This window comes from Canis lupus, chromosome 29 (genome assembly GCF_048164855.1).
Source record: "Canis lupus baileyi chromosome 29, mCanLup2.hap1, whole genome shotgun sequence".
NCBI classification, from domain to species: domain Eukaryota; kingdom Metazoa; phylum Chordata; class Mammalia; order Carnivora; family Canidae; genus Canis; species Canis lupus.
The window spans coordinates 39,164,512-39,190,098 of NC_132866.1; the positions used below are offsets into that span (position 1 = coordinate 39,164,512).

At 51.3% G+C, this 25,587-nt stretch overlaps 1 protein-coding gene across 4 annotated transcripts in view; it reads left to right on the forward strand.

The window, feature by feature from the left end:
* ALOX5 (arachidonate 5-lipoxygenase) overlaps positions 1-22,240 on the forward strand; it is a 58,417-nt gene extending 36,177 nt beyond the window's left edge. For all 4 annotated transcript variants that reach the window (XM_072806272.1, XM_072806270.1, XM_072806269.1 and 1 more), the window contains 10 exons: positions 3,528-3,634; positions 5,638-5,810; positions 8,742-8,888; positions 16,527-16,730; positions 17,402-17,488; positions 18,929-19,107; positions 19,397-19,518; positions 19,895-19,995; positions 20,303-20,473; positions 21,538-22,240. In XM_072806272.1, the coding sequence (XP_072662373.1) occupies positions 3,528-3,634; positions 5,638-5,810; positions 8,742-8,888; positions 16,527-16,730; positions 17,402-17,488; positions 18,929-19,107; positions 19,397-19,518; positions 19,895-19,995; positions 20,303-20,473; positions 21,538-21,717 (1,471 nt within the window). In that variant the 3' untranslated portion in view covers positions 21,718-22,240. The remainder of the gene's footprint in view (positions 1-3,527; positions 3,635-5,637; positions 5,811-8,741; positions 8,889-16,526; positions 16,731-17,401; positions 17,489-18,928; positions 19,108-19,396; positions 19,519-19,894; positions 19,996-20,302; positions 20,474-21,537) is intronic.
* Positions 22,241-25,587: the final 3,347 nt, after the last annotated feature.

Below are 25,587 nucleotides of genomic sequence, written 5' to 3' on the forward strand. Positions count from 1 at the left end.
GACAGGAAGTAAAAAGGAGTAAGTAGGTAAAGATTCTTCCATGAATTGGGTGTAAAGGAGGAAAGAGGAATAGAACAAGAAGCCCCAGGGAAAGGAGGGGGGTAAAGTGCTGTGCTGCAGACAAGATTTTGAGCCTGTCCGCTGGTTCCCCAGAATGCCAGTGCCGAAGGCTGCAGACTAATATTAACAGTGAGTGACGATTATGGCACTACTTGCTAATGTTTGTTGAACTCTTCTTAGGTACCAGAGTTTTCTGTACACTATGTCGACTCTGTGAGGCAGGGACTGTCATTGTGCCCATTTCACAGGTGAGAAAACGGAGACACAGCAAGATCAGGGACTTACCCAAGGCCACGTGTCTGGGAAGCGATGGGGCTGGGTTCTTAGGCCAGGCCCGTGACACCTTGTGCTACCAGCACCATCTCAGCTACCATCTTTCAGGGACTCCCAGACCCATCCAGTCTTGGGCCAGACGCCAGCACTTGGGTGGGGGAGGAGGGAGAGTCCAAGACCCCGGGTCCAGCCCCCTAGTGGTCTGATGGGGAAAAGACACCCAAGTGCCCAGCAGCTGGCTCTGGGCGGACAGTTCCAGATAGAGAGAACCCTCAGCCCCAGGGCCTCGCTAGCCTGTGCCCCTGTAGCCCACTCCATAGCGTGCCACTCTGCCCATGGCTAAACCTAGTCCTGCCTGAGGAAGACAGACTTGTGGCTGAGGTCAGCACAGAGACCTTCCCCATCGAACCTCCAGGTTTGGGCAGTTCAGTTTCCATGCCACTTCTGGGTAAATCTGGTAACCTGTTTGGTCTCAGCTGCCTGCTCTGGCTGGGATGAGGCCAGCCCTCCTCAGTAAGCTTTGCCTCCCACTCCAAACAACAAAACTGTGAGGTGGAAAATGGAGAAGCTGCTAGAAGGAAAGGAGCAGGGGAAGCAGAGGAGGCAAGGGCTCAGCCCTCTCCTGGCACAGCAAGCAGCCCAGTGCACGTCCCCGCCTGGCTGTGTGACCTTGAATGAGCCAGGTGCACTCTTGAGGCTGCAGGATCCTCTTCATGCAATAACAGATCCTTGGTCCCAATATTCTAGTTGTCTATAAGCACGTAGAAATATTTTGCCTCCAGATGACATGCAAATATTTTCCTCCTAACTCCACTTCTTCCTGAATTGGTGGCTTCCTCTGAGTACCGCTATACCCCACCCTGTTTTCATGACAACCTTTCGAGGTCAGAGAGACCCAGCTGGGGAGACGATGAGCCAAGGACTATGACTCACTCTCGGTTCCCCACAAGATCCCTCCATGTTCGGGACCTCTTTCCTGGGCACCATCTGGCACTGGGCTTGGGGTGGGGAGGGCGGGGGACTGCCGAGACCGCTGAGACCTGGGAAGGCCTCTCCTCTCCCAGAAATGAGTGTTTTTCCACACCCAGTCTGAAGTGGATGTCACAGTGAGGCTTACTCCTCTGGTTTACCGGTGGTTTCTGTCCCAGGAGGCTCAGCTGACAAGGGAGGTGGAGGAGGACAGTGGATGCTGGCAGAGGAAGGGGTGACAGTCCTGAAAGGCTTAGCCAGGGGCCTGCCTCGCTGTGGTGAGGCCCAAAAGCATGTGTGGAAAATAAGCAGTCGTGAAAAAGAAAAAAAAAAAGACGGGTTCCGAGAGTTCTGGGCACCTGCTGAGTGCGCCACACTGTCCAGGCTGCACTCCAGCACCTTCCAGGCACTACTGCCTCTCGATAGCCTGCAGGCAGCCGCTTCATCCCACTCACAGAAGAGAAGTTGAGGCCCCTAGGGATTCCCAGCATGGGCTCCTCCGGCTCCTGGGAGGTGGGGGAGGGCTGGTGCAGAGGAGAAACATTTGCTAGATGGAGCGGGGACCATCTAGCAAAAGGGGAGTCATAGGTGTCATGTTCTGCCTCACGTGCCTTTCCTGTGTCTGGCAGGGCTGGGAGGGGCCCCTGCATTTCCTGCTTGCCTGCTAAGTCCCTGCATTCAGCCACTCAGGCTCGCTGCCCTCATGCCTGCTCCCAGGTCACTTCCCTGGGATGAGGCAGCCACATGTCCCCATCAGCCAGGTCCGCTTGGGACAAAACACCCAAACCTCAGTCCTTTGATTCTGATGGGAAAGGCTTGAGGTGGCTTTGGAAGTCGCACACCTTCCTGCAACAACACTCAGGCCCCAGCCAGCACCTCCCCTGTCCCACGACCGCCACCCCATCCCCCCCAAGGAGCGGGTCCCAGGACAGCCCTGGACCTGCACAGGTTAGGGCTGCTTCCTCTGGGCAGGGTTAGGTCTGCTGGCCCTGCTGGGGAGCTGGCTGGAGGGGAGGGGGGTCTCCTGCCCCAGGTACCTGCTGTCCCTCCCAGCGATCCAGGCTGCCCAAGCCACCGGGAACCTGGAGGCCTAGGCTCAGCGCTGAGCACGCGGACTCAGCCCGCCCTCCTGGTGCTTCAGGCAGAGGCCGAGAGCCACATACATGGCTTTGTACAGAATCTGCCATTGGCGCTGCTGAGACAGTGTCATGGGGCAGCCTGGTCTGGGCAGGGAAGGAGCAACTTCCCTGAGGTCAGGAGAGGACTAGGGTCACTCTAGGCAAGTCCTGCATATACACTCAACCCCGGAGGCTCAGGAGGAGAAGAAAGGAGCACAGGGCATTCCAGGCAGAAGGAGCAGTACACGCAAAGGCCCCAAGTGAGCACGTACGAAAGGCAGCGCAAGTAGGGGACTTGAACTCTGGAGTGGGCAGTGGGGATGAAATAGGATAACTGCCTGGTACCCTCAGCTGTGGGTGTGCCAGACTGAGGCAGAGGGTGTCACATGAGCACTGGCTGGAATTTCCTAACCTCTGTCCTGTACCTTGCTCGAGTTAGGAGGGAAGTCTGGGATACCTCTTTCACGATTCCCTACCTTTCCCAGGCCCATCCCACAGTTACCTCCTCCAGCAGGCCCCCAGGATTGCTCAGACCACTCAGATCTCACTCTCTAGTGCCTGCAGCCTGCATTTTGAATTTATCACGCTTCTGTCCTGGCTTATTTTGCTACCCCGCATAATGAGCATTGGGAAAACTATCTCCCTCAGCACCAGGCACAGAGCCAGGATTAGGCAGAAAGTAGATAAGGGATAAAGTCAATCAAACTGCAAATCCTCTAAAACTCCAGGAGACTAGCTAGGGTAGCTGCACAGCAGCTAGGGCACTCTGTGCCTGGAAGCTTGCACCAAGCGGGGACTGCAAAAGTTTGATGAATGAATGAAGGTGTGGATGAAAGCAGGGATGGATGGGATTGGAGGCCCTATAGACTGTTCTCGAGGGCAGTAGTCAGGTTCCTTCACGGGGAGATGCAGTAGGAAGATAAGCACAGGTGCCTGTGTCCTGGTTCTTCAAGGCCCATCAGCTGTGCCCTCACAGCTGTCCTGGGTTCAGCTACCTGTTGCCCAGGGGCTATTCAGAGGCCTCAGGAGACACAGGGTGAGGGGGCTTTGGAGAGGGGGGCAAAGCCAGGATGAGTGCAAGTGGGGATGTGGTCTCCTGGCCTGCAGGATGGAGAACCTGTTCATCAACCGCTTCATGCACATGTTCCAGTCTTCTTGGAGTGACTTCGCTGATTTTGAGAAGATCTTCGTCAAGATCAGCAACACTATTTCTGGTGAGTGTGCCTTGGGGTTCTCTCGTGGTGCTGGGGAGACTGGCCTGGGAACTAGCCCACCCCTCCACCCCCCACTCCAGTGTGGCAGCAGGCTCAGCTGGCCGGGCCGCCCTGGCCTCCCCAGCACCCACAGCACCCTGCTGATCACCCTCATGCCCAGAGGCTTCTCCTCCTTGGACATTCGGGACTGAGCTCCCTCCACCTCACTTCATCATCAGAGGTCTCAACACGGTCAGAACTTTGTGTTTACATGAATCGCTCATTTATGATACTTCTGAGCAGAGCAAAGGCAGAACTTAAATGTGTTTTTAAAGCATTTACCAAATAGCAACTTTAGGTTCCCTCAGACTCGGAGGTGTTGAGTAGGTGTTGGCTCGCAATAGCATCATAATTGCCGGGGTTGGCCCAGGAAGGGAAAAACAGCAACAGAAAGATAAGGAAACAGGAAGGATTTTGAAGAACGGGCATCGAAATAAGCACCTGGGGGGCAGCCCAGGTGGCTCAGTGCTTTAGCGCTGTCTTCAGTCCAGGGCTTGATCCTGGAGACCTGGGATCGAGTCCCACGTCAGGCTCCCTGCATAGAGCCTGCTTCTCCTTCTGCCTGTGTCTCTGCCTCTCTCTCTCTCTCTGTCTCTCGAATAAATAAGTAAGTAAGTAAGTAAGTAAGTAAGTAAGTAAATAAAATCTTTAAAAAAAAAGAAAGAAAGAAGCACCTGGGGAAAACTGCCTTTGCAGACTCCTCCCCAGGAGGGCTCTCTGCTCCCCTCCTTCTCCCTCCTTCTCCTTCCATCCTGGACAGAAGGACCCAAGTCCCTCTTTCCTCTACAGGCACAGTGTCGTACTGCAGATCTCTAGAATGAATTCATCTTGCTCAACTGAAACTTCATGCTCACTGATTGGTGACCCCGCGTTTCCCCTCCCACAGCCCCTGGCAACCACCATTCCACTCTGATTTTATGAGCGTGACTGTGTTAAATACCACGTGTAAGTGGAATCCTGCAGTATCTGTCTTTCTGTGGCGGGCTGAGTTCCCGTAGCATGACGGCCTCCACGTTCATCCGCACCGTCACACACGGCAGAACATCCTTCCTTTCTTAAGATTGTTTCCACATCTCAGCTGTTATGAAGTGCGCTGCAGTGACCGCGGGAGTGCAGATATCTCTTCCAGATCCTGATTTAAATTCTTTTGGAAAAAAAAAAATAAAATAAAATAAATTCTTTTGGATAAATACCCAGAAGTGGGATCACTAGATCACATAGGAGTTCTAGTTTTAATTTTTTGGGAACTCACTCTCCTGTTTTCCATAGTGGCCACACATTTTGCATTCCCCCCAACAGTGCACAAGGGTTCCGGTTTCTCTGCATCCTCTCCAACACCTGTTGTCTTTTGGTTTTATAATAGCCATCCTGACAGGTATGAGGTGATATGTCATTGTGGTTCTGATTTGCATTTCCCTGATGATTAGTGATATTGAGCATTTTTTCATATACCTGCTGGCCATTTGTATGTCTTCTTTGGAGAAATGTCTGTTCAAGTCCTTTGCCCATTTGTTAATCAGGTTATTAGTTTTTTTTTATTGAGTTGTGGGAGTCTTTACATATTTTGGAGATTAACCCTTTATCAGATGGTTGGTTTGCAAATGTCCTCTATTCTCTAAGTTGTCTTTTTACCCTGTTAACTGTTCCCTTTGCTGTGCAGAGCTTTTTTAGTTTGATGCAATCCCATTTGTCCATTTTTTGGTGTTGTTCCTAAGAAAGGAATTCTTCAGGAACCTTCTGAGGCACCAAGGGTGGTTCAGGGAGGACAACATAGTGGCGTGGCCTGACCCCGTGGTCAAGCAATAGGGCATAGCCAGGGGAATCTGTGGTTGAACAGCTGCCTAGCGAACCCCTGCGAGAAGGTACCCAGCAGGGACGCTGACCCTCAGCCAGGGTCAGAAGGGGGGCAACCTGGGTTGCCCCCACTCAGAGTTCGGGCAGGGCCACAATTTTCTCCCCTACAGAGCGTGTCATGAACCACTGGCAGGAAGACCTCATGTTTGGCTACCAGTTCCTGAATGGCTGCAACCCAGTGTTGATCCAGCGCTGCAAGAAGCTACCCGAGAAGCTCCCTGTGACCACAGAGATGGTGGAGTGCAGTCTGGAGCGGCAGCTCACCTTGGAGCAAGAGGTCGAGGTAGGACCTGGTTGTCTGGTGACTTCGGCCAGGCCAGCTCAGATGGCCAGGTCACACTCTGTCAGGCAGAGACCACTTTCTGCCAGCTGGTGCTCACCAGCCTGCAGGCTGCTATGTCCAGGCTCATCGGCCAGGCTGACGAGATGAGCTGCCCTCGGTAAAGTGGTCTCTTCCCTTCCCTGGGCACTGATGGAAAATTTCCAATGTAGGAGGAGGAATTGAGGGTGACATTTCTCAGTGCTTGGAGCTAGGAACATGTCAGTATTTTCAATAGCAGTATCATTAATTAAAAGAGGGGTCCCTCTCAGTAGAGGCTGGTTGTGAGCCAGGCTTCATGAGAGAGGCTTTATACACAAGGCTGCAAAATTGTCACCAGCCTTGCAAAGGTAAGGAAATGGGAGAAAGAAGCAAGCCTTGCAGCAGAAGAGGAAAAAAGGGAGAAAATGGATGGAATTTTTAACTTTCTAATTAGAAATGTTGATGTCTCTGCTTCTGCCCTCCCCGTCTCTCCTGCTCTTCCTCTGGCTCACCTGCAGGGATTTGAGGGCCCAGAATAGTGCTTGCTCTCCAGGCGGTTAGTATCTTCCCCCAGAGCCAGGACAAGGGGGCCTCCTGCCCCTGCCCCCCAGGTGTCTAGGTGGCCTCTGTTTCTGGTCATCATGTCTGATTTGCTCAGCTTGCCTTGGGGCCCCAGCTAGAGATGGATGGTCTGTGCATCTGTGGACAACCCTCCCAGCTCGACACCCTGCCCACCGGGCTCTAGAGGGTCGCCTGCCCAGCTCACAGTCCCCTGCCCCAGGGCAGCAGTCCCAACCCCCTCACTCTGGACCAGCCCAGGCCCCAGACACTACCTACTCACATGGACAGCTAATCAGGACAACACACACCCCTACACGGGCACATACTCACACATGCATGCACACACAGCAGTATTCCCTTGTAGATTTAATTTCTGGATGGATTAACATTGATTCAGTGGCTATATGTTTCACACTTCAAGTCAGAGAATCAGAACCTTGAAAGCCACAGAATCCTAGAATTAGAAGGGACTGTAGCCCTCTGGCAGGGGGCTACACAGCGTCTGCTTGGGAGTCCTTGCCACTTCACGGCTGGCCGTCTTTGTCACAATAGTCACCTTTCCTCTGAGTGATGGACTTGAGTCTCAAAGCAATAAGCTAATAGCTGCCACTGACTAGAGTCTTACACACCATCTTTCACATACCATCTCTTACACACATACCAGCCATCTTTTGCAGACCTCTCATCTCCTACAACACAAGTCTTAATTCCCTGAATTAGTTATTAGGGCCAGGAAAATGGAGCACGTGGGCCAAAAAGAGAGGACAGGGACACCAGACAGGCAAGAACATCAGTGTCCACTGCAGAATCCCCAAACGTCAGAACTAAGAGATACGTTTTCCCCCTCACGTTTCGGAAGGACGAAACTGAGACCTAGAGAGAGGAAGTGGCTTGGGATAACAGAGAAGTGTCCCAGGCACAGGTCCAAATCCCAGGGCCCCTTGTTAGCCTGCCCTCATCACCGTAACTAACCTGGGTCTTCTCGAGATGTGATCAGCAGCCACCCCTGTGCAGTACTCACAATGGTCATGTCCACTCTGAAAATCCAGTTGTCCAGCCTATCACAGAAGCCCACCCAGCCCTGTGACCCAGCAGCCCATGTGTCTCTACCTCCTTGACAAGGTGATTCCGAGGGGCCCCATCACACACTCTCCTGAAACCAGCTTCTCCCCATGCTCCTGCCCTCGTGAGCAATGGGCGCAAACCCCATCCTCCTCACCCCTGCCCCCCACACACTGCAGACAGACTGCTCAGAGCTCATCACTGGTGTCAGATGACTGCCATGGTCCTTTGGGTCGCAAAAGGAGGAAGCTGGTGGCCAGGCCCTTGGCTCCTGTCCCATCTTTGGTCTTTGGTCCCCCTTAGAGGGATTCCTGAAGCCTGTGCTCGGTGGCCCAGCACGCCCTCTACAGGCAGAGTGGTGGACACACATCGCACCTGAGCACCTGTGGAAACTGGGCAACCCTGTAGCAGCACAGAGCCCACCCTGCTCCCTAGCGGCATCCATTACTTGCTTAAAATAAGAAGGGCTTTAGAAGAAGCTCCACCTGTCCTCTACCCAAATTCTTCAAGTTCTGGCCTGAGTAGACCCCAAGTTTATGAAAGGAACCCTCACAGCACTCAGGGTGGGCTCCCTGTAGAAGACTGAACAATATTCTGCAAAGAGTAGCTTTCTCCCTTCCTCAAATCCCACTAGCAAGTTAATTTTTTTTGAAGTATAATAACCACAGAAAAGAACCCAAATCAGGAGTGTCAGCAAGCTCAGTGAATTTTCACCAAATGGCCCCACCATGCCACCAGCCTCAGACCAGGACACAGGACACACCATCCAGGGATACAGACCCCTCCTGCCCCTGAAGAGCCTACCCTCCCCCAAACCCTAAAGACCCCCTCCCCGAACCCTGCCTCTCTAGATCCTGCCCCTGCAGATACCCCCTGCAGAAGCTTCCACCACCAAAGAGCCACCCCCACTTCTCCTCCCAAAGGTGACCAGGTTGTGACACTACGTAACGGAGGCCGGGTGCGGTGCTCTTCTGTATTTGCATTCTCTTGTCTGTTTTGCCTGCACTCTATCTGCTTCCTTATTACACTGCCACCCTGCCACTGCTAGCATCTTCCCTGAGGGTCAAGCAGCTTCCAGTGACAATACATCCTTCCCATTACCAGAAAACCACCACAACCTCTGAACGTTCTGGATGTCAATTGGCCTAGAGTCAGAGAACAAACTGTAAATTCTGACCCTAATCAGACACTAGGGGCCTCTAGAGCCACCTTTCCCTCTCTCTGGGCCCGAGCCTCAGGTCCATCTCCAGCTGGGAGTGATGTGGACACATTTCCTCTTGCCTCCCGCAGCAAGGAAACATCTTCATCGTGGACTTTGACCTGCTGGATGGTATCGATGCCAACAAAACAGACCCCTGTACTCTGCAGTTCCTGGCAGCGCCCATCTGCTTGCTGTACAAGAATCTGGCCAACAAGATTGTCCCCATTGCCATCCAGGTAGGCTGCCTACCTTGCTCCTTTCCTAGACAGCTCTGGGGCAGCCAGGGCCTAGGCAGGAGTTCCCTGGGTGTCTCCACCTTAACCTCCAGGAGGAGGAGGCCACTCTCCTCACATCTCCTAAGGAGGGTGCTGAACGCTGAGACTCTGCCAGATGGACCAGGAAAACAAGATCTTAGGGCTTCCTGGCAGCTGTGGGGAGGGCTGGCCACGAGAAGCAGAAAAGGCTCCCTCCCCAAGGTACACTCGACAGGTTGCTGGCAGGGCCAGCTGCTCTGCTAAGGACCTGCCCTGGGGTAACATACTACATCCCTCCCACCCGCCCAGCATCCTGACCAGGGGACCCAGGTCAAAACAGCAAAAGGGAGTCTGGCAGGTGAAGCTGGGAGAGGAGCTGGAGACCATGGCCACCAGGGTGCATGATGGAGGTCAGGAAGCAGGCCAGACCAGCAATGCTCCCTTCTAGTGCCCTAATGCCCGTGGATTGTTGTTTTTACTAATGATGATGGAGGAGGAGAAAGAGGACCAGTTTGGGTGACAGGAGGCAGGGGCAGAGCTTCATCTCTCCAATTCCTGGCTGCCCTCTGCTTCCTCAGAGCACCCAGCACATTGTGACAGCTGGTATGTAGACAGGAAGAAAGAACACGCAGGACAGGACTAGATGTAGTTCTGTGCAGGGGGCTGCTGCCCCGGGGCTCCTTCTGGGGACAGGTGGGCAAGCATCCAGCAGACTTGACTTTGAGCCAGCTACAAACTGGGCATTGAGTGCTACGGGCATAATAGCAGCTGGCTTGCCTGGCGCTAACCCCATGACAAGATTGTCCCAAGAGTTAGCCTGTACAGTCCATAGTCCCTTACCTGCAATTCTAAAATCTAAAAAGTCCTAAAACTGCTAGGTTTTTCAAAAGTTTGCACCAAATTCATTGGCAGCAAAACTTGCTGTGAACCAAAAAGGAAGACTGTATAGAAGCTTTGCCCCATCCAATGTGGTATGCATGTCTGTCACTACAGAAATACTGCTGTGTTTGATTGTAAAACATTCTGTTGTCCAAGACTCAGAGCAGGGGAGAGAGGTGTCACATAATGAAGTATATATGCTGCTAAAAATCCTAAAACTTCTGGATTCTGAGACACCTGGTCATCAGGGTTTCAGACCAGGACCTGCCTTTATTTATGTAATCGTCATTACAACCCTCCAAGGTTGGGGACTACTGCTGTGGGTCATTTCCAGCAGGTGAGAAAACAGACACAGGTGCACACAGCACAGTGGGGATGGGTGCCAGGCCGTCCAGCTCCAGAGTCCAGTCCATACTCGCCCCAAACCCCCACACATCTCCTGGTCACAGGGGCACATCTTCCCCCAGAAGAATTCCCAGCCTATCAGCCTTATGCTTAAGAAACTGAAGCAAAAGATAAAGGGACAGGCGATGGAAGGGAAGCAAACAGAACTAAGAGACCTGAGGAGAGGAGCCATTTACCACTGGCAGGCTCCCTGAAGCCGCCTGTCCTCCAGAGTCTTCATGTGGCCTAGAGTCAGGGGCCTGGCTGCAGTCCCAGGTTGGCCGCTTGCTAACAGGCGTAGGACCTTGGACAAGTCACAATGTTCCTGAATCTCTTCTCTCTACTGAAAATGCAACCTTTGCAAACTATAAAGAACCATGAAAATGAAAGCCAGAGGATAATAAACCAAACTTTCGTTCTTAGAAAGGCCAAGAAAATCAATAATGCCATTATGAAGCTAATGAAAGAAAAAAAGAGCGAAAATATACAAGAGTAGGAATAAGAAGACATAATCACAAGGGTGTTTGTCCTCTTTAATGGTAATAGCATGGCAACAAATTTGAAAAGCTGGAAGCAATGAGTAAAAACCTGACACCACTCCAGAGAAGCTGAATGTCTAGCCTGGTAAGGGGACCAGGTGCTGATCAGCCAGCCAAATTCCAGCCAGCCTTTACCCAGCAGACACTTCCAGGACTCCTTCAGGTGTTTCAGCTCCAGAAATCATTTTTTTAAAGATTTTATTTATTATGAGAGACACAGAGAGAGAGGCAGAGATACAGGCAGAGGGAGAAGCAGACTCCCCATGGGGAGCCTGGTGTGGGACTCGATCCCAGGACCCCAGGATCACGACTTGAGCCAAAGGCAGACACTCAACTACTGAGCCACCCAGAAGTCCCAGCTCCAGAACTCATTTTGTGAAGCTGGCATAACCTTCATGCTGAAACCCTGAACAGGCAGGTTTCCAAAGAAAGTTAAAGACCAATCCAAGTTACAAATAAAGATTTTAAAGGAAATCCAAAGATGATATTAACAGAGTGAATACAGCAGTGTCATGAAGGACTAATAGGTCATAACCAAGCAGGGTTTCTTCCAAGATGTTTCAATAGCAAGTAAACTTCCGGTGTAATTCATGACACTTATAAGGAACAATCTTTTGATTCTATCAATTGACACCAACAGGGAACTTGATAACATTTAGGAGCCACAACTAATAAATATTAAAATACCAATGAAAGGAATCTATGTCCCTGTGATAGAGACAGGAAACATCACCCAAAAAATGGCAACCCTATGGACACCTGTAGAGTGGCTCAGTGGTTGAGCATCTGCCTTTGGCTGAGGGTGTGATCCCGGGATCTGGGATCAGATCTCCCTCTGCCTATGTCTCTGACTCTCTGTGTGTGTCTCTCACGAATAAATCAATAAACCTTTTTTTAAAATGGCAACCCTAAAGCCATTTCTGTTAAAATCATAAATAAGAATGCTGATGTCACTATTTCACTCAACACCGTCCTGGAGGTCCCGACACCAGTGACAAATAAGAACATAATCAATAAGCATGTGGAAAAAAAACAGAGAAGACTATCTTTTGGTGATGATATGATGATGGATCTAGAAAACCTAAGAGATTCTCATTTTTCAAAAAGTTATTAGAATCAATACATAGGTTTAGCGATGTGTCTGGATAAATAGACTCCTTGAAAGCACCAGTAGTGGCTCTCCATACTAACAACACGATATCAAACCATATAAGCTGTAAAGTCATTTTAAATGCTGTAAAATCAAATCTTTTTCTAAATTTATTTTTATTGGTGTTCAATTTGCCAACATACAGAATAACACCCAGTGCTCATCCCATCAAGTGCCCCCCTCAGTGCCCGCCACCCAGTCACCCCCACCCCCCGCCCTCCTCCCCTCTATCACCCCTAGTTCGTTTCCCAGAGTTAGGAGTCTTCATGTTCTGTCTCCCTTTCTGATATTTCCCACACATTTCTTCTCCCTTCCCTTCTATTCCCTTTTATATTCAAATCTTAACAAGTGCCTTTTTCATATTGATCAAGAAAAGTTTATATCATAATAGGGTCAGTTCTATCAAAGTTAAACCTATGAATTTAATGTATTTCCAACTAAAATTTCAGTTTCTCCTCTCTCTCTCTCTCTCTCTCTCTCTCTCTCTTTGGTAAGGGGTGGAGAAAAGTTGAAGGTGAGAAAATCAAATAAAATAATTTAAAGAGTCATGTGGAAAAAGACGTATTCAAGGAAAGCCAAAAGGTTTTTTGGAAAAGAAAAAAATGAGGACTTCCTTGCTCTTATTACGGAATACCTTAAGGTCTCTGTTCAACACAGGTGCTACGCATCACAGACTGGGGGTGAGAGTGGGGTAAGTGTAAAGAGGCCAGAAATAAGCCCAGTATATAAGAATTGAATGTAGATAGTGGTGGTTTCTCAACTCAGTGCAAAGGGGTGAATTTCAATGATGCAATCACAGCTGCCTTCACAGAAGGAAAAGATTAAATTGGATCCGTATGTCATACTATTAACAAAAATAAATTTCAGATGAAGGAAAGATTAAAATAAAAAAAAGTAAAAAGAATTTAGGAGAAGGACGTATAATATGCCCGCTAAGGAGGTTCTTAAAGTAAAACAGAAAACCAAGAAGTAATAAAGGGAAAGATAGGTATATTGGATTGTCATGTTTTAAAAATTAAATGATAAAATACACCATAAACAAAGGCAAAAGGCAAATAATAGGAGGAAATAAGTGCTCTACAGGGACAGATAAAGGATGAATATCCACAATATACACATAGTTGCTTCAAACTGATAAGGAAAAGACAAATATCCCAATACTAAAATGGGCAGAGAATGAGAGGCAGTTGATAGAAGAGGAAACGTATGGAAAAATCAGCACAGGGAAAAATTCTCCAGGTCACTAATAGTTAAGGAAATGCAAATTAGTTACAATGAGATATCACTTCTGACTCATTAAGTTGGAAGCAGAAAAAAAAAAGTGGGATCGCGCAACCTCTAGCAAGGATGGCCTCCCCAGCCCTGGCTGTGAGCTGCTGCAGGCCAGGGCGAGCGCACACTGTGACACCTGGGCCGGGGCAGCTCACACGCCTTACCGGGGCGTGCACCTGTGCGGCTAAGGTGTGCCTCTGAGGTTCTGGATTGCGGTGGGTGGTCAGAGGGTCCCCAGGGCGGGGTGGCATGGCCAGGCTGATGGGAGGGGCGCAGGGTACCAACGCCACTGAGCGGGCGTGTCCCAGCTGCATGAGCCCACGGGATGGGGGGAGGCGGGGGAGGACACTGCCTGCCCCAGAGAGCAGCCTTCCCAGCCCTGCAGCCTCTCCTCTGGTGCCCGGGCAGTAGGATGAAAGCGCTCCCAGTGAGCATGCACATGCGAGGACATCCCAAGCATGGCTAGTGGCAGGAACACAAACTTGGAGACAATCCGAAGGCAGTAGAGGATTGATTGAATGAAATCTTTTATGTCCAGATGATGAATTGTTGCACCACCATTAGTAAGAATGAACTTGAGGTATCACAGCCGACCCGAGGGGTTTCCACAGTGAGTTAACAAAGCGGAAAGTAAGACACAGAGCAGAGATCTCGTGTCATCCATGCAAACTGAATGCACAGTGCAGACGGGGCAGGGCCGGCACCTGTGTGGGTATGGAGAGGTGCCCCAGGACACAGGTGCACCGGTAATGAACACTGGGATGGACTGGTTAGGGCACAAAGTGAGCCAAAGAAAAAAGAGACCTTCCTTATCACAGTGTTCAATTTATGGGAAATTGAACAGGTAAACACATCTGCAAAAGAAGCTGGATTATCAGGTTATTTTTTATTATGCTCTTCTGAAGTGACTAGAATTTTTTTTTTACGATAAGATTTCTAATCAGAAACAAAAAACTACTTTGTTAATAAAAACACAAATTTAAAAATCAAAAACAGCAAGGTATTTCATGGCACATTCTGGAGTCCCACGGTACCACTGAGCCTGGACAGGAGTTGGGGGGACAGCATGATGGGTAGCAGGGGACAGCCCAAGTCAACATGGCCTTAGAGGCCAGTGTACAAGTTCAAGGAGGAAGCAAGGGGGAGTCTGGACGAGGCACTGAGTGAAGAGATGGGCTGAAGGCAGTGCCCAGGAATGAACAGTGTGGGTCCCATCCCAGCTCAGCTGTTTGCCCAACCTGTGACTTGGGAGACCTACGCAACCACTCTGAGCCTCAGTTTCTCCCTGCTGGTGGGGATTAAATGAGATAGTACAGCAGAGCACCTGGTGGCAGAGGGTGTCCTCAGCTGCAGAGCCAAGTTCCAGAGCGTGGCAGGCCGCCCATGTGTTCTGGGAGACCAGGTGCCGAGTCAGGTGTCTGTGGGGCCAGGCAATTAGGACAAAATGAAGGAAACTCGGGAGGGGTGCCGGCTGGGGGAGGGGCAGGACAGTGGGTGAGGGGGAGCAGCCAGGGAGGTGGAGGCAGTGGCAGGGAAGGGAGAAGTGGGGTGAGGGGGGTGGGAAGGGTGCAAACAGGGAGGGCAGGGGCCGATGGCAGAGGTGGCACCATTCAAAAAGGATGAGTGCTGTTCTATAAAAATGTGCATTCAGAGTTCACAGACCTAATTTTTGAAGACGACCTGATAATTTGGATTTTTACATGAAATTATCTGATATTAAAAGTTAGCAACTAAATTGCATTAATAAATAGACATGAATATTGGGAAAGTCATGGGATCCCTGGGTGGCGCAGCAGTTTAGCGCCTGCCTTTGGCCCAGGGAGTGATCCTGGAGACCTGGGATCAAATCCCACATCGGGCTCCCGGTGCATGGAGCCTGCTTCTCCCTCTGCCTGTGTCTCTGCCTCTGTGTGTGTGTGTGTGTGTGTGTGTGTGTGTGACTGTCATAAAGAAATAAAAATTTAAAAAATTCTTTAAAAAAAATATTGGGAAAGTCAAACCTTCCTATCCCAGGCGAGCAGAGTGGAGCTGGCTGTCATAGAGCACTTGAAACATGGTGAGTCAGAGCCCAGGTGTTCTGGTACATACCTGATTTCAAAGGCTTAGAATGAGGGGAATATATTGAGTAAAATAAAATTAGATCATTAGCAGAAAGTTCACCTGTTTCTTTTTACTTGTATTACTGTGGCCACCTGATACGCGGCTTGCACTGTTTCTACTGGACAACCGTTTGCCAGCGAGAGACAGGGAAATCACCTCCCAGAACAGTCCCTGTTACCTTAAGGAGTCCACTGAGTTTGGCCCCTCCGCCCAGTCCCGGGCGACCGTCCCCCTTGGTCTGTCAGTCGGCTAACCCGCTGGTGTCCCAGGAGCCGGAGGCCTGGCCCGCAGCTCCCCGAGCCGTATGCTGCTCCTTCCACTCTGGTAGTTCCTTCTCATCATAAATGTTCACCCCTCCAAGGCTCCGTGTGCTCCCCTGAAAGAGGTCAGGACAGCACTCGCGTGACCTCACCCTGCTGAGTCCTGAACCCGTGCAGGCTAGTGGCTGTTGTCATGGGCAGAGCTGGGACCAAGGAACTGGAGGGCAGGGAGGGCCGAACATAGGGTGACTTCCACAGAGGCGTCAGCTGCCAGATCATGGACTTTGGGGGCTTTATTTTCCTGCATTAAGAGGTGATCTTTTTTAAAGAAGAGGTTGATATTACCTCCTGTTTGGCATTTTAGAAAAAAGTCACCTTGGCCGCGGTGTGGAGTCCAAACTGGAAAGGGTGCGGGCAGGCCTGGTCTCGCCTACAGGAGGCAGCTGGCTGCAGGTCTGGGCTCAGGTGACCGTACCCTTGGCCACTGCAACCCCAGGACCCTAGCACCTGGGGAGCCGGGGACCTCATCCAGGGCAGAAAGGGAAGCAGGTGTGGCAGCTGGAGGCTGCGGAACAGCAATGTTTAAGGGAAGAACAGAGGAAGGGCAAGTGTGGGACACGGAAAAGCAGCCATCAGAGCAGTGGGCAGAAACCAGGAGGGAGGAAAGCTGGGGGCCCGAGCGACTCACTCAAAGCACCCGGCCTGCTCCTTGCTGGGATTTTCTTGCCATCTTAGTCACTCGCCATCTCTCTGGGAGTAAGCAAATAGTGCTGCAGGTGGCGGGACTGGAGCTCAGAGAGGCTCAGGAAGGTGTCCAGCGTCCCACAGATGATGTAGATGATGTCGTAAGTGATGTCACTGGGGTGGGAAATGCAAACCTTGGGCTCCCTGCACTCCTTGGTGATCCTCTCATGACTAAGAGGCCCCTGTTTAAGACATGTGGATGGATTCTTCTGGAATTTCCTGAGAAGCCAGGCTCTCCTACAGCTATATAGAACCAAACATTGCCATTCATTTTCTTTATCCAATGTATCAGCTCAACCAAGTCCCAGGAGATGAAAACCCAATTTTTCTCCCTTCGGATGCAAAATATGACTGGCTTCTGGCCAAAATCTGGGTGCGCTCCAGTGACTTCCACATCCACCAGACCATCACTCACCTTCTGCGCACACATCTGGTGTCTGAAGTCTTTGGCATTGCCATGTACCGCCACCTGCCCGCAGTGCACCCCATTTTCAAGGTAGGGCAAGCTCCTGCCTTGCCCAGCAGAGCAGGGCGTGGGCATGGTGGGGGGACAGAGGGAGGGAGCTGGGGCACGGACCACCCCACGGGAGGAGCCAGCAGAGAGGGGCCCTTGGAGAGATGCTCAGGAGGCAGTGGTACAGCTCTGAGCCTGTGGGTTCCTGAGGACACAAGGCCTGGGCCCAACACAGGGCGCCCTGGCTGGCCTGGGAAGAAAGTTTGAAGAGGCCGATGAGGTCAGTGTGAGCCTCGTGTGATCCGCGGTGGTAGTCCCCACCATCACCACGCTTCTGTCTTCCTGAATCCTACTGGCACCGACTGCTGGGGTGATGCAGGCTCAAAATAGCTCTCTGGGCCTGTTTCCTCATCTGTAAAGCAGAGAGCACTTGCCTCATAGGATTACTGTCAGAACCAAAATAGTTCACGAATTCAGCGTAAACCCATACCTAGCACCTAGTTAAACACTTGACAAATGTTGGCTATTATCATTTTTATCATTATCATGTCACTCAGCATCGAAGCTGCATTCCCCAGGCCTCCAGCAGCCCCTCTGCATCGGACTGGGGTGCAGGGTGCTTGGGGTCTCTGGGGGCCCCTGGGGGTGCAGACCTGGCCAGGATGAGGCCTGGCCAGGCCTGCTTTGAGGCCTTCTCCTGCTCTTCCCTGCAGCTTCTGGTGGCACACGTGCGGTTCACCATTGCCATCAACACCAAGGCCCGTGAACAGCTCATCTGCGAGTATGGACTCTTTGACAAGGTGGGCACCTCCTATCCACCTCTGTGGGGGGGCCCACTTCTCCAAACCTCCACCCCCATGCCAGATTTCCTCTCAGGAGACAGACCTCTAGGCTCTGTGATGGTTGTGGGTGCCTCGGAAGGGTTGGAGGCCAGAGGCACTCACAGGGACAGCTCCCCACGTCCTCTGGCCAATTTGTGGCACCTTCCATACCAGTCACCTCTTCCCTTCCAAATGCGCTGCTTGCTTCTCACCGCTTCTTCTCCTGGCCTGTGTCACCCTGTAGACTTCTCCTGCTCCTCCCCATCCTCTGGCCTGTGGGTAGAGATCCTGCCTCCTGGCACCCACTCCTCCCTCTCTCAGCTGGGCCTACCACCTGCCTGTCCCTCACATCCTCCCAGGCAGCACCTTGCCCATTTGGACCCCCTGTGGCCTTACCACGCCTGGACCCTCCCAGTACCCTCACTCCTGCCCCCTTTCCTCTTCGATCTCCCATTAGTGAGGCAGTCACATCATCAGTGAGGCTGAACCACCGTTTGGGTTGAAAATGACAAAACCCAAGTCAAACTAGCTGAAGCTGGAAAAGAAGTGTATTCTCTCAAAACCCTGGACATAACAGAGGCGAGAGCGCCTCTGACCCTCCCAAAATGGACCCAGGGACTCGAATAATGGCCCCAGGGACAACCACACCAGCTGGTACTCTTCCTCTCTTTCCACGGTGTTGGTGCCATCCTCCCAGTCAGGCCCTGCAGACAGGCTTTCCCCCAAGGGTGAGGGACTGGGACCTCACCACAGGGAGCTCCAGGCTCACGTTCCCACATGGCGACTGCCATCTCCCATCCAATTAGAAGGTCCAAGGAGCATCTCCAATCACTCTGGCTTGGGTTAAATGACGCTGTGAACCGATGTGTGGCACCTCAGGATGCAAGTCCTCCTTTGAAGGTTCTGTGGCCTGACTGCCCAGCCACCATGTAAGCCTACGTCTCAACGGCTGGGATGAGGACCAGGATCCCTTCTTATGTATCTCTCCAGCCCTCACCTAAGCAAACACTGCCCTCAGGAGAGCTGAATGGTCCTGGGGGCTGGTATCTGCCCCTTTAGCCCAGAGATGAGGTCACTGAGAGCAGTGCTTGCACTCTGGGCAGCCTGTGCTCAGAATGAGAGCAGGCCCCGCCCTCCTGCAGCTGCCCCCTCGTCCCCCGTCTCTGCACACACCCCTTCCACTGCAACCTCTTGCACTGGATGGGGCACAGGTGCCTCCCCGTAACCTCCTCTTTGGGCTGCCCTTGGTATTCCCTGAATTAAACATCCCACCTCCCAAACTCACAGGACATGGGCTCGCCCCTCCACATGCCTGGCCACCCCAGTGTCCTTTCAGTTTCTTGTGGAGAGCTCTGGGCAAGAAGGCTGGAGAGGGCTGCCCAGGTTCAGCTCATGGTACTCTTTCTCCTCCCACTCAAGGCCAACGCCACAGGGGGCGGTGGACACGTGCAGATGGTGCAGAGGGCCATGCAGGACCTGACCTACATCTCCCTGTGCTTCCCCGAGGCCATCAAAGCTCGGGGAATGGACAGCACAGAGGACATTCCCTACTACTTCTACCGGGATGACGGGCTCCTGGTGTGGGAGGCCATCAAGACGTGAGTGCACGCTGGGGCTGTGGGGCCTGCTCTGTGCAGAGCGAGGGGAGGTCCTGGAGGAGGAGAGGCCCAGGGCCTGGACGGCTGACTTAGTGGGCCAGAGATGGCTCCATTGTCAGGGCACTGATAGAGGGAGGAAGGAAGGTGGATGTGTGAGTGTGGGTGAGTGACCGGAGTCTGGACATTAAGGAATAAGTCCCGGGGTCACCACTGGAGCCCTGCCCTGGGGCCCGGCTGCAAACCTGGGCCAGGTCATCCGCTCCTAGCTGGGCCCCTCCTCCTGAGCCAGGTTCACGGCCGAGGTGGTAGGCATCTACTACAAGAGTGACCAGATGGTGGTAGAGGACCAGGAGCTGCAGGACTTTGTGAAGGATGTTTATGTGTACGGCATGCGGGGCAAGAAGACCTCAGGTACACACTGCCCCAGCTCTCCCTCTGGCTCTCCCTTCTGCTCTTCCCTGCCCCTCTGACTGCCCTTGGGCAGTTCTGGCCCCAGCATCCACCTTAGCACCTGGTGCTGGGGCCAGAGCCCCCTAAGGGGACCCCTGGCCATCAGGAGGCCTCATGGGCACTTCCCAGGGACTTTCTGCAGCCACTGAGAACCAGGATGAGAAACATCAGAGCCCTGGCCAAGCTGCTGTCTCTCCCAGTGTCTTGCCCATGGCTGGGCCCCCCGAGCCCATGTGGGGGAGCTCAGGGCCTGGAGTGGGGTGGGGGAGGGTGCCCAAGGGTCATCAGTCCACACCCCCAACCCCAGGGCCTCAGCCAGCCCCTGGCTCTTCACTAGGTTTCCCCAAGTCCATCAAGACCAGAGAGAAGCTGTCGGAGTACCTAACAGTAGTGATCTTCACGGCCTCAGCCCAGCATGCAGCGGTGAACTTCGGCCAGGTGGGCAAAGGCTGGGCGGGACATGGCTAGGGTCACCTTGACTGCTGCTGAGGGGCCCGGCCAGAGCCACCCCTCTTTCTGGTCTTCTGGGGCTGGTCTCAGGCAGCCTCAGGGACATGTTCTGCCCACTAAGCTGAGGGCAGCAGCCAGCGAGGGGACAGTAGGCGGCCCTGTGGGAGCAGGAAGCCTAGTACAAGGAGGGCAGGCGTGTGGCCGGCGCTCTCAGTGGTGCAGGGAGGGACGTGGGCCACTGCAGGCAGTGGGACCAGCCAGGGAGGCGCGCCTATGTCTGTGGCTGTCCCTGCAGTATGACTGGTGCTCCTGGATCCCCAATGCCCCCCCAACCATGCGGGCCCCACCACCGACGGCCAAGGGTGTCGTCACCATCGAGCAGATTGTGGACACGCTGCCAGACCGTGGCCGCTCCTGCTGGCATCTGGGCGCAGTATGGGCACTGAGCCAGTTTCAAGAAAATGAGGTAAGCACGGGAGACATTCTGCCCCTTCTAAAGGGCAGGTCACTCGGATGTAACCCATTCCTCCGTCTCAGGACTTTGCAACCTAAGGGCTTAAGCTGGACACCTGCTCTCCAGAAATCCTGACTTCCAAGGCTGGGGGTGCCCAGGAGGTCCTCAGGCCTGCGCCTGGATGGAGCTTGGAGCAGGGGAGCAAGGGACTCTGCTCCCCGGTGACTACCCCGAGGGAACGACCAAGAGTTTCCTGGGAATCTTTCCAGACATTTCCATGCACACACCCTTTACTGAACCTAATGTCAAAGCTGGGTATCTCAGGATCTCAGGCACAACCCTGTGGCATTAGCTCTGTGTTGCACAGAATGATGACCAGTTCTACCAGCCCCAGACCCATGTGCCATTTTAGGGGGCACTGAGGTTGCTTTGGGGACTTTGCTAATGTGTTAGTCCTCCACTAACATCTTTGTATACATGTCTTTGCACATGTGTTCAGTAGCGCCAGATGACGTGTTCCTAGTAGAGGAATTTCTGGGCCAAAGAATGTTGAGACGATCTGTCCTCCACAAACTAATCCAAAATCTCACCCTTTCCAGGCCTGGGTATGAAACTTTTCAGTTTTAATAACCCAATAACTTTTATAAAGCTCTATCTAGTTTGAATTTGCAGACATCTGTGTGAGTGTACAAACAAGCACAGTACCCCAGCAGGGCCTGACCATGGCCGTCCTGGGCCGGAGAGGCAAGCGCTGGCTCCTGTGCCCCTGTTGCCTGGAGCCCAGATGGGAAGGCAGGACCGTACAGCCGCGTGCCCACCACAGTCCCCCATTCACTCATGTCATTACACACCCTGGTAGCCACCCCACAGCAGGGCAGTTATCTTTCCCATTTATCTGAGACCCCAGACCAGGAGCATTCTTGGGGTGCTCTCAGCAGGTGGCAGTGGATGGAGGGAGGGAAATGAGCACATGCTCCCTCGCTCACTTCCCAAGAGATGGTCTCTGGGGGTGAGACAAGGCCTGTCATTTGACATCACCTCAGCAAAGATTAACCTGTCTGTATCTGGGCCCTTAGCTGTTCCTGGGCATGTATCCAGAAGAGCATTTCATCGAGAAGCCTGTAAAAGAGGCCATTGCCCGGTTCCACAAGAACCTTGACACCATCGTCAGCATGATTGCTGAGCGCAACAAGAACAAGAAGCTGCCATATTATTACTTGTCCCCAGACCGGATTCCCAATAGTGTAGCCATCTAAGAAGCCACCGGAGTCAGTCTCACTTGGATATGGCCAGATGCTTGAGGCTAAGCTCAGGTCCCAGACTCCAGCCTGCCCAGGTGGGCAGGCACCCAGGTGGCCCTGGGGCAGACCTTGCAGCTTGCTTTTCTGTGGCTGCCACGATTCCTCAGGCCCAGGCTTACTGGCTTCAAACCAAAGGATGTCCAAGTTGGGCCATGTTATGCCTAAGCTTCAGTGCATTCTAAAAGTTTTTCCCTCAATCTTTAGTGAATCCCATACTCTGATCAGAGTGGGTACACTGCACAAATCTGTCTGACGCAGAGTAGGACTGTGTGGCCTCCTGCCCTGCACCCAGCTCAGTGCTTCCACACCAGACAGCAACAAGAAGACAACTGATAGACATCTGTTCTCATTGGGAGGCATGATTATTTCTGTTCTATTTATGCTTAGTCCAATTTCTTGCATATACTAGATGCCCAAATACATCCTTGTTGAATAAATTAGGAATTGTCATAAAAATAAAGAAGTGCATTCAAAACAAGTCTCCTTAAACATGCTATATTCCAATCAACCCAAACAGCTCACATTCCCTCTACCCACCAAAAAAAAAAAAAAAAAAAAAAAAAACCATAATCACTGTGATTCCATCTAGGCAAAAGTGCCCCCTGCCAAAAAAACCAGTCTAGATAGAAGGTGGTTTTCCCAACTCGTTGCTCAGAAAGCTCCACTTTTTCTTCAGAACACCTCCCAAATGTCATCCACCCTGGGGAGGCGTCTTTGATTCTCATCTCTGCCCCCCGCAGGGCTTTGTTCCCCCCCCCCCCCCCAGGATAACTACTGTAATCCTCCCATGTAGCCTCTCCCTTGGACCTAGGGCTCCTGCAGGACAAGGAACTCACCTTCTATGTGTGCCCAGGGCTGGCACAAGACCCCAGCCTGCTGCTCCCCCATTTTTCTCCTGCAAGGCACCTGACAGGTTCTAGGCACTACCTTGGGAGCTGGGGGCTGTTTTCTCTAATAAGAGAAGACTCAAAATGATTTTTTAAAAGATTTTATTTATTCATGAGAGACACAGAAAGAGGCAGGGATATAGGGATAGGGAGAAGCAGGCTTCATGCAGGGAGCCTGATGTGGGACTCAATTCCAGGATCACGTCCTGAGCCAAAGGAAGACTCTTAACCACTGAGCCACCCAGGTGTCCCTCAAAATGACTTTTAAAATGCATTTCTTTCCCCACACCCAAGAAACAGAGCCAGCCCTGAGCTTGGGCAGGGTGATTCATTGTGTCCTCCTACACACTTGCCCAAACTATATTCCCTGCCTCTGGCTTCAGAATTGAATCAGCAGGGTCTCCAGAATTTCTGGAAGGTGTACCCAATGTGATAGGCCAGAAGCTCAAAGTCTGCATAAAAGGTTTCCACAGGGGATGATACAGAAAGGGAGAGAAGGCACGCATGTGCCCCTGAAAGCTTAAGTCCCTCTGAGGAAGCCTGACCATTAGGTAAGTACCAGAAACAACAAAGTCTGGACATTTACTGGCCCAGACTCCCTACCATCCCTTTGAGATGTGCCCACACTTATGAGTGGCCTTAGGGGTAGACTTCATTATCCTATGATCATGGGAGAGGTCCTCACTCAACCCCATGTCCTTGTGAGGGCGAAGGTACCAACCTTTAGAACTGGCAAGGCCATATGAGCAGAGGAAGGGAGAGGAGCAGGCATAAATGATGGTGCAGGCCTGAGCCTGTGGGTGCAAGCAGACCAGAAAGGAAGGTCGGGGCAGGATGGACCCCAGACCACCCGCACCTCTACAAAAGCCTCACTCCAGCTAATGTGGAGTCCTCAAACAAAAGTGATCCATTATAAAAATCTTGCATCAGGCAGGAGTGACAAAAATGGTCTTGGCATGAATGTCACAAGAGATCCAAAAGTGTGGCAGAGGGAGCTCGCAGTTAATTAATGTTCTCTGCAGCCGGCCCTACCAGCTCCCTGCATATTTAGTAGCACCACAGGAGAGGGAAAACCCCACTTCATTGCATAAACTTGTCTAAACCTCTGGCCTCTGGTTGACCCCTAAGCCAAGCATGTATGGAGCAAACTGCAAATAGTTCAACTGAGGGTGAAACAACTAGAGTAAGATTTGAACTTTTAAACAGGTTTCAGTTTAGCGCAGCCAAGTTAACTGCTCGCTTAAAAAAAAAATTCCTTTTCAGAGGAATATAAAAGAACTCAGAATTTCTATATAATAACATTCACAATATCCAAGGCACAATCCAAAATTATGCAATATACAAGGAAAATGCGACCTACTCTCAAGGGAAACCAAGAGGAACTGTACAATGGCACAGATGTTGCAATCAACAGATAATGATTTCAGTGAAGATTTTATACCTGTGCTCTGTGGATCAAATATATTACCAATTCATGAAAGGATAGGAAATCTCAGCAGAGAATTATACATTGGAAAAGAGAGGAAGAGAGGAAGACATAGACATGGCCAACAAGCACATGAGAAAATGCTCTGCATCACTTGCCATCAGGGAAATACACATCAAAACCACAATGAGATACCACCTCACACCAGTGAGAATGGGGCAAATTAACAAGGCAGGAAACCACAAATGTTGGAGAGGATGCGGAGAAAGGGGAACCCTCTTGCACTGTTGGTGGGAATGTGAACTGGTACAGCCACTCTGGAAAACTGTGTGGAGGTTCCTCAAAGAGTTAAAAAATAGACCTGCCCTACGACCCAGCAATTGCACTGCTATGGATTTACCCCCAAAGATACAGATGCAATGAAACGCCAGGACACCTGCACCCCGATGTTTCTAGCAGCAATGTCCACAATAGCCAAACTGTGGAAGGAGCCTCGGTGTCCATCAACAGATGAATGGATAAAGATGATGTGGTTTATGTATACAATGGAATATTACTCAGCCATTAGAAATGACAAATACCCACCATTTGCTTCGACGTGGATGGAACTGGAGGGTATTATGCTGAGTGAAATAAGTCAATCGGAGAAGGACAAACATTATATGGTCTCATTCATTTGGGGAATATAAAAAATAGTGAAAGGGAATAAAGGGGAAAGGAGAAAAAATAAGTGGGAAATATCAGAAAGGGTGACAGAACATGAAAGACTCCTAACTCTGGGAAATGAACTAGGGGTGGTGGAAGGGACAGTGGGTGGGCGGTGGGGGTGACTGGGTGGCGGGCACTGAGATGGGCACTTGACGAGATGAGCACTGGGTGTTATTCTGTATGTTGGCAAATTGAACACCAATAAAAAATAAATTTATTTAAAAAAAGGAAAAGAGAGGAAGAAGGAGAAGAGAGGGAGGAGGAGGATAGAGAATCATCATCAGATGCAAATTCTAGAACTAAAAATATCTGGAAAAATAAGTAATAGAGCAAAATATAGATGAGAGCAAAGAGACAGTGAACTTAAGGCAGATCAATATAAATGATCCAATCTGAAGGAAAGAGAGATATTTTTTTTTAACATAACAGGGCCTCAGAGATCTATGCGATGACATCAACATGCATGTAATTGGAGTCCCAGAAGGAGAGGGAAGGTACAAGACAATGGGGAAGAATATCTGGAGAAATAAAGGCCAACAATTCCCCAAGTTTGGAGAGAGACAAATTTATAGCTCCAAGAAGTTCAGCCAAACCCAAGCAGAATAAATGCAAAGAAAACCATACCTTAGAGTCAAACTCCTCCAAAAGAGAGTGAAAAAGATGACCCGGGAAGCAGTAACAGATAGAATACAATGGAACAATGATTTGAAGTGCAAAGGACTTGTCATCAGAAACTGTGGGGACCAGTTGACAATGAGATGACATTTTTAAAGCGCTGAAAGAAAACAGTCACCAACACAGAAT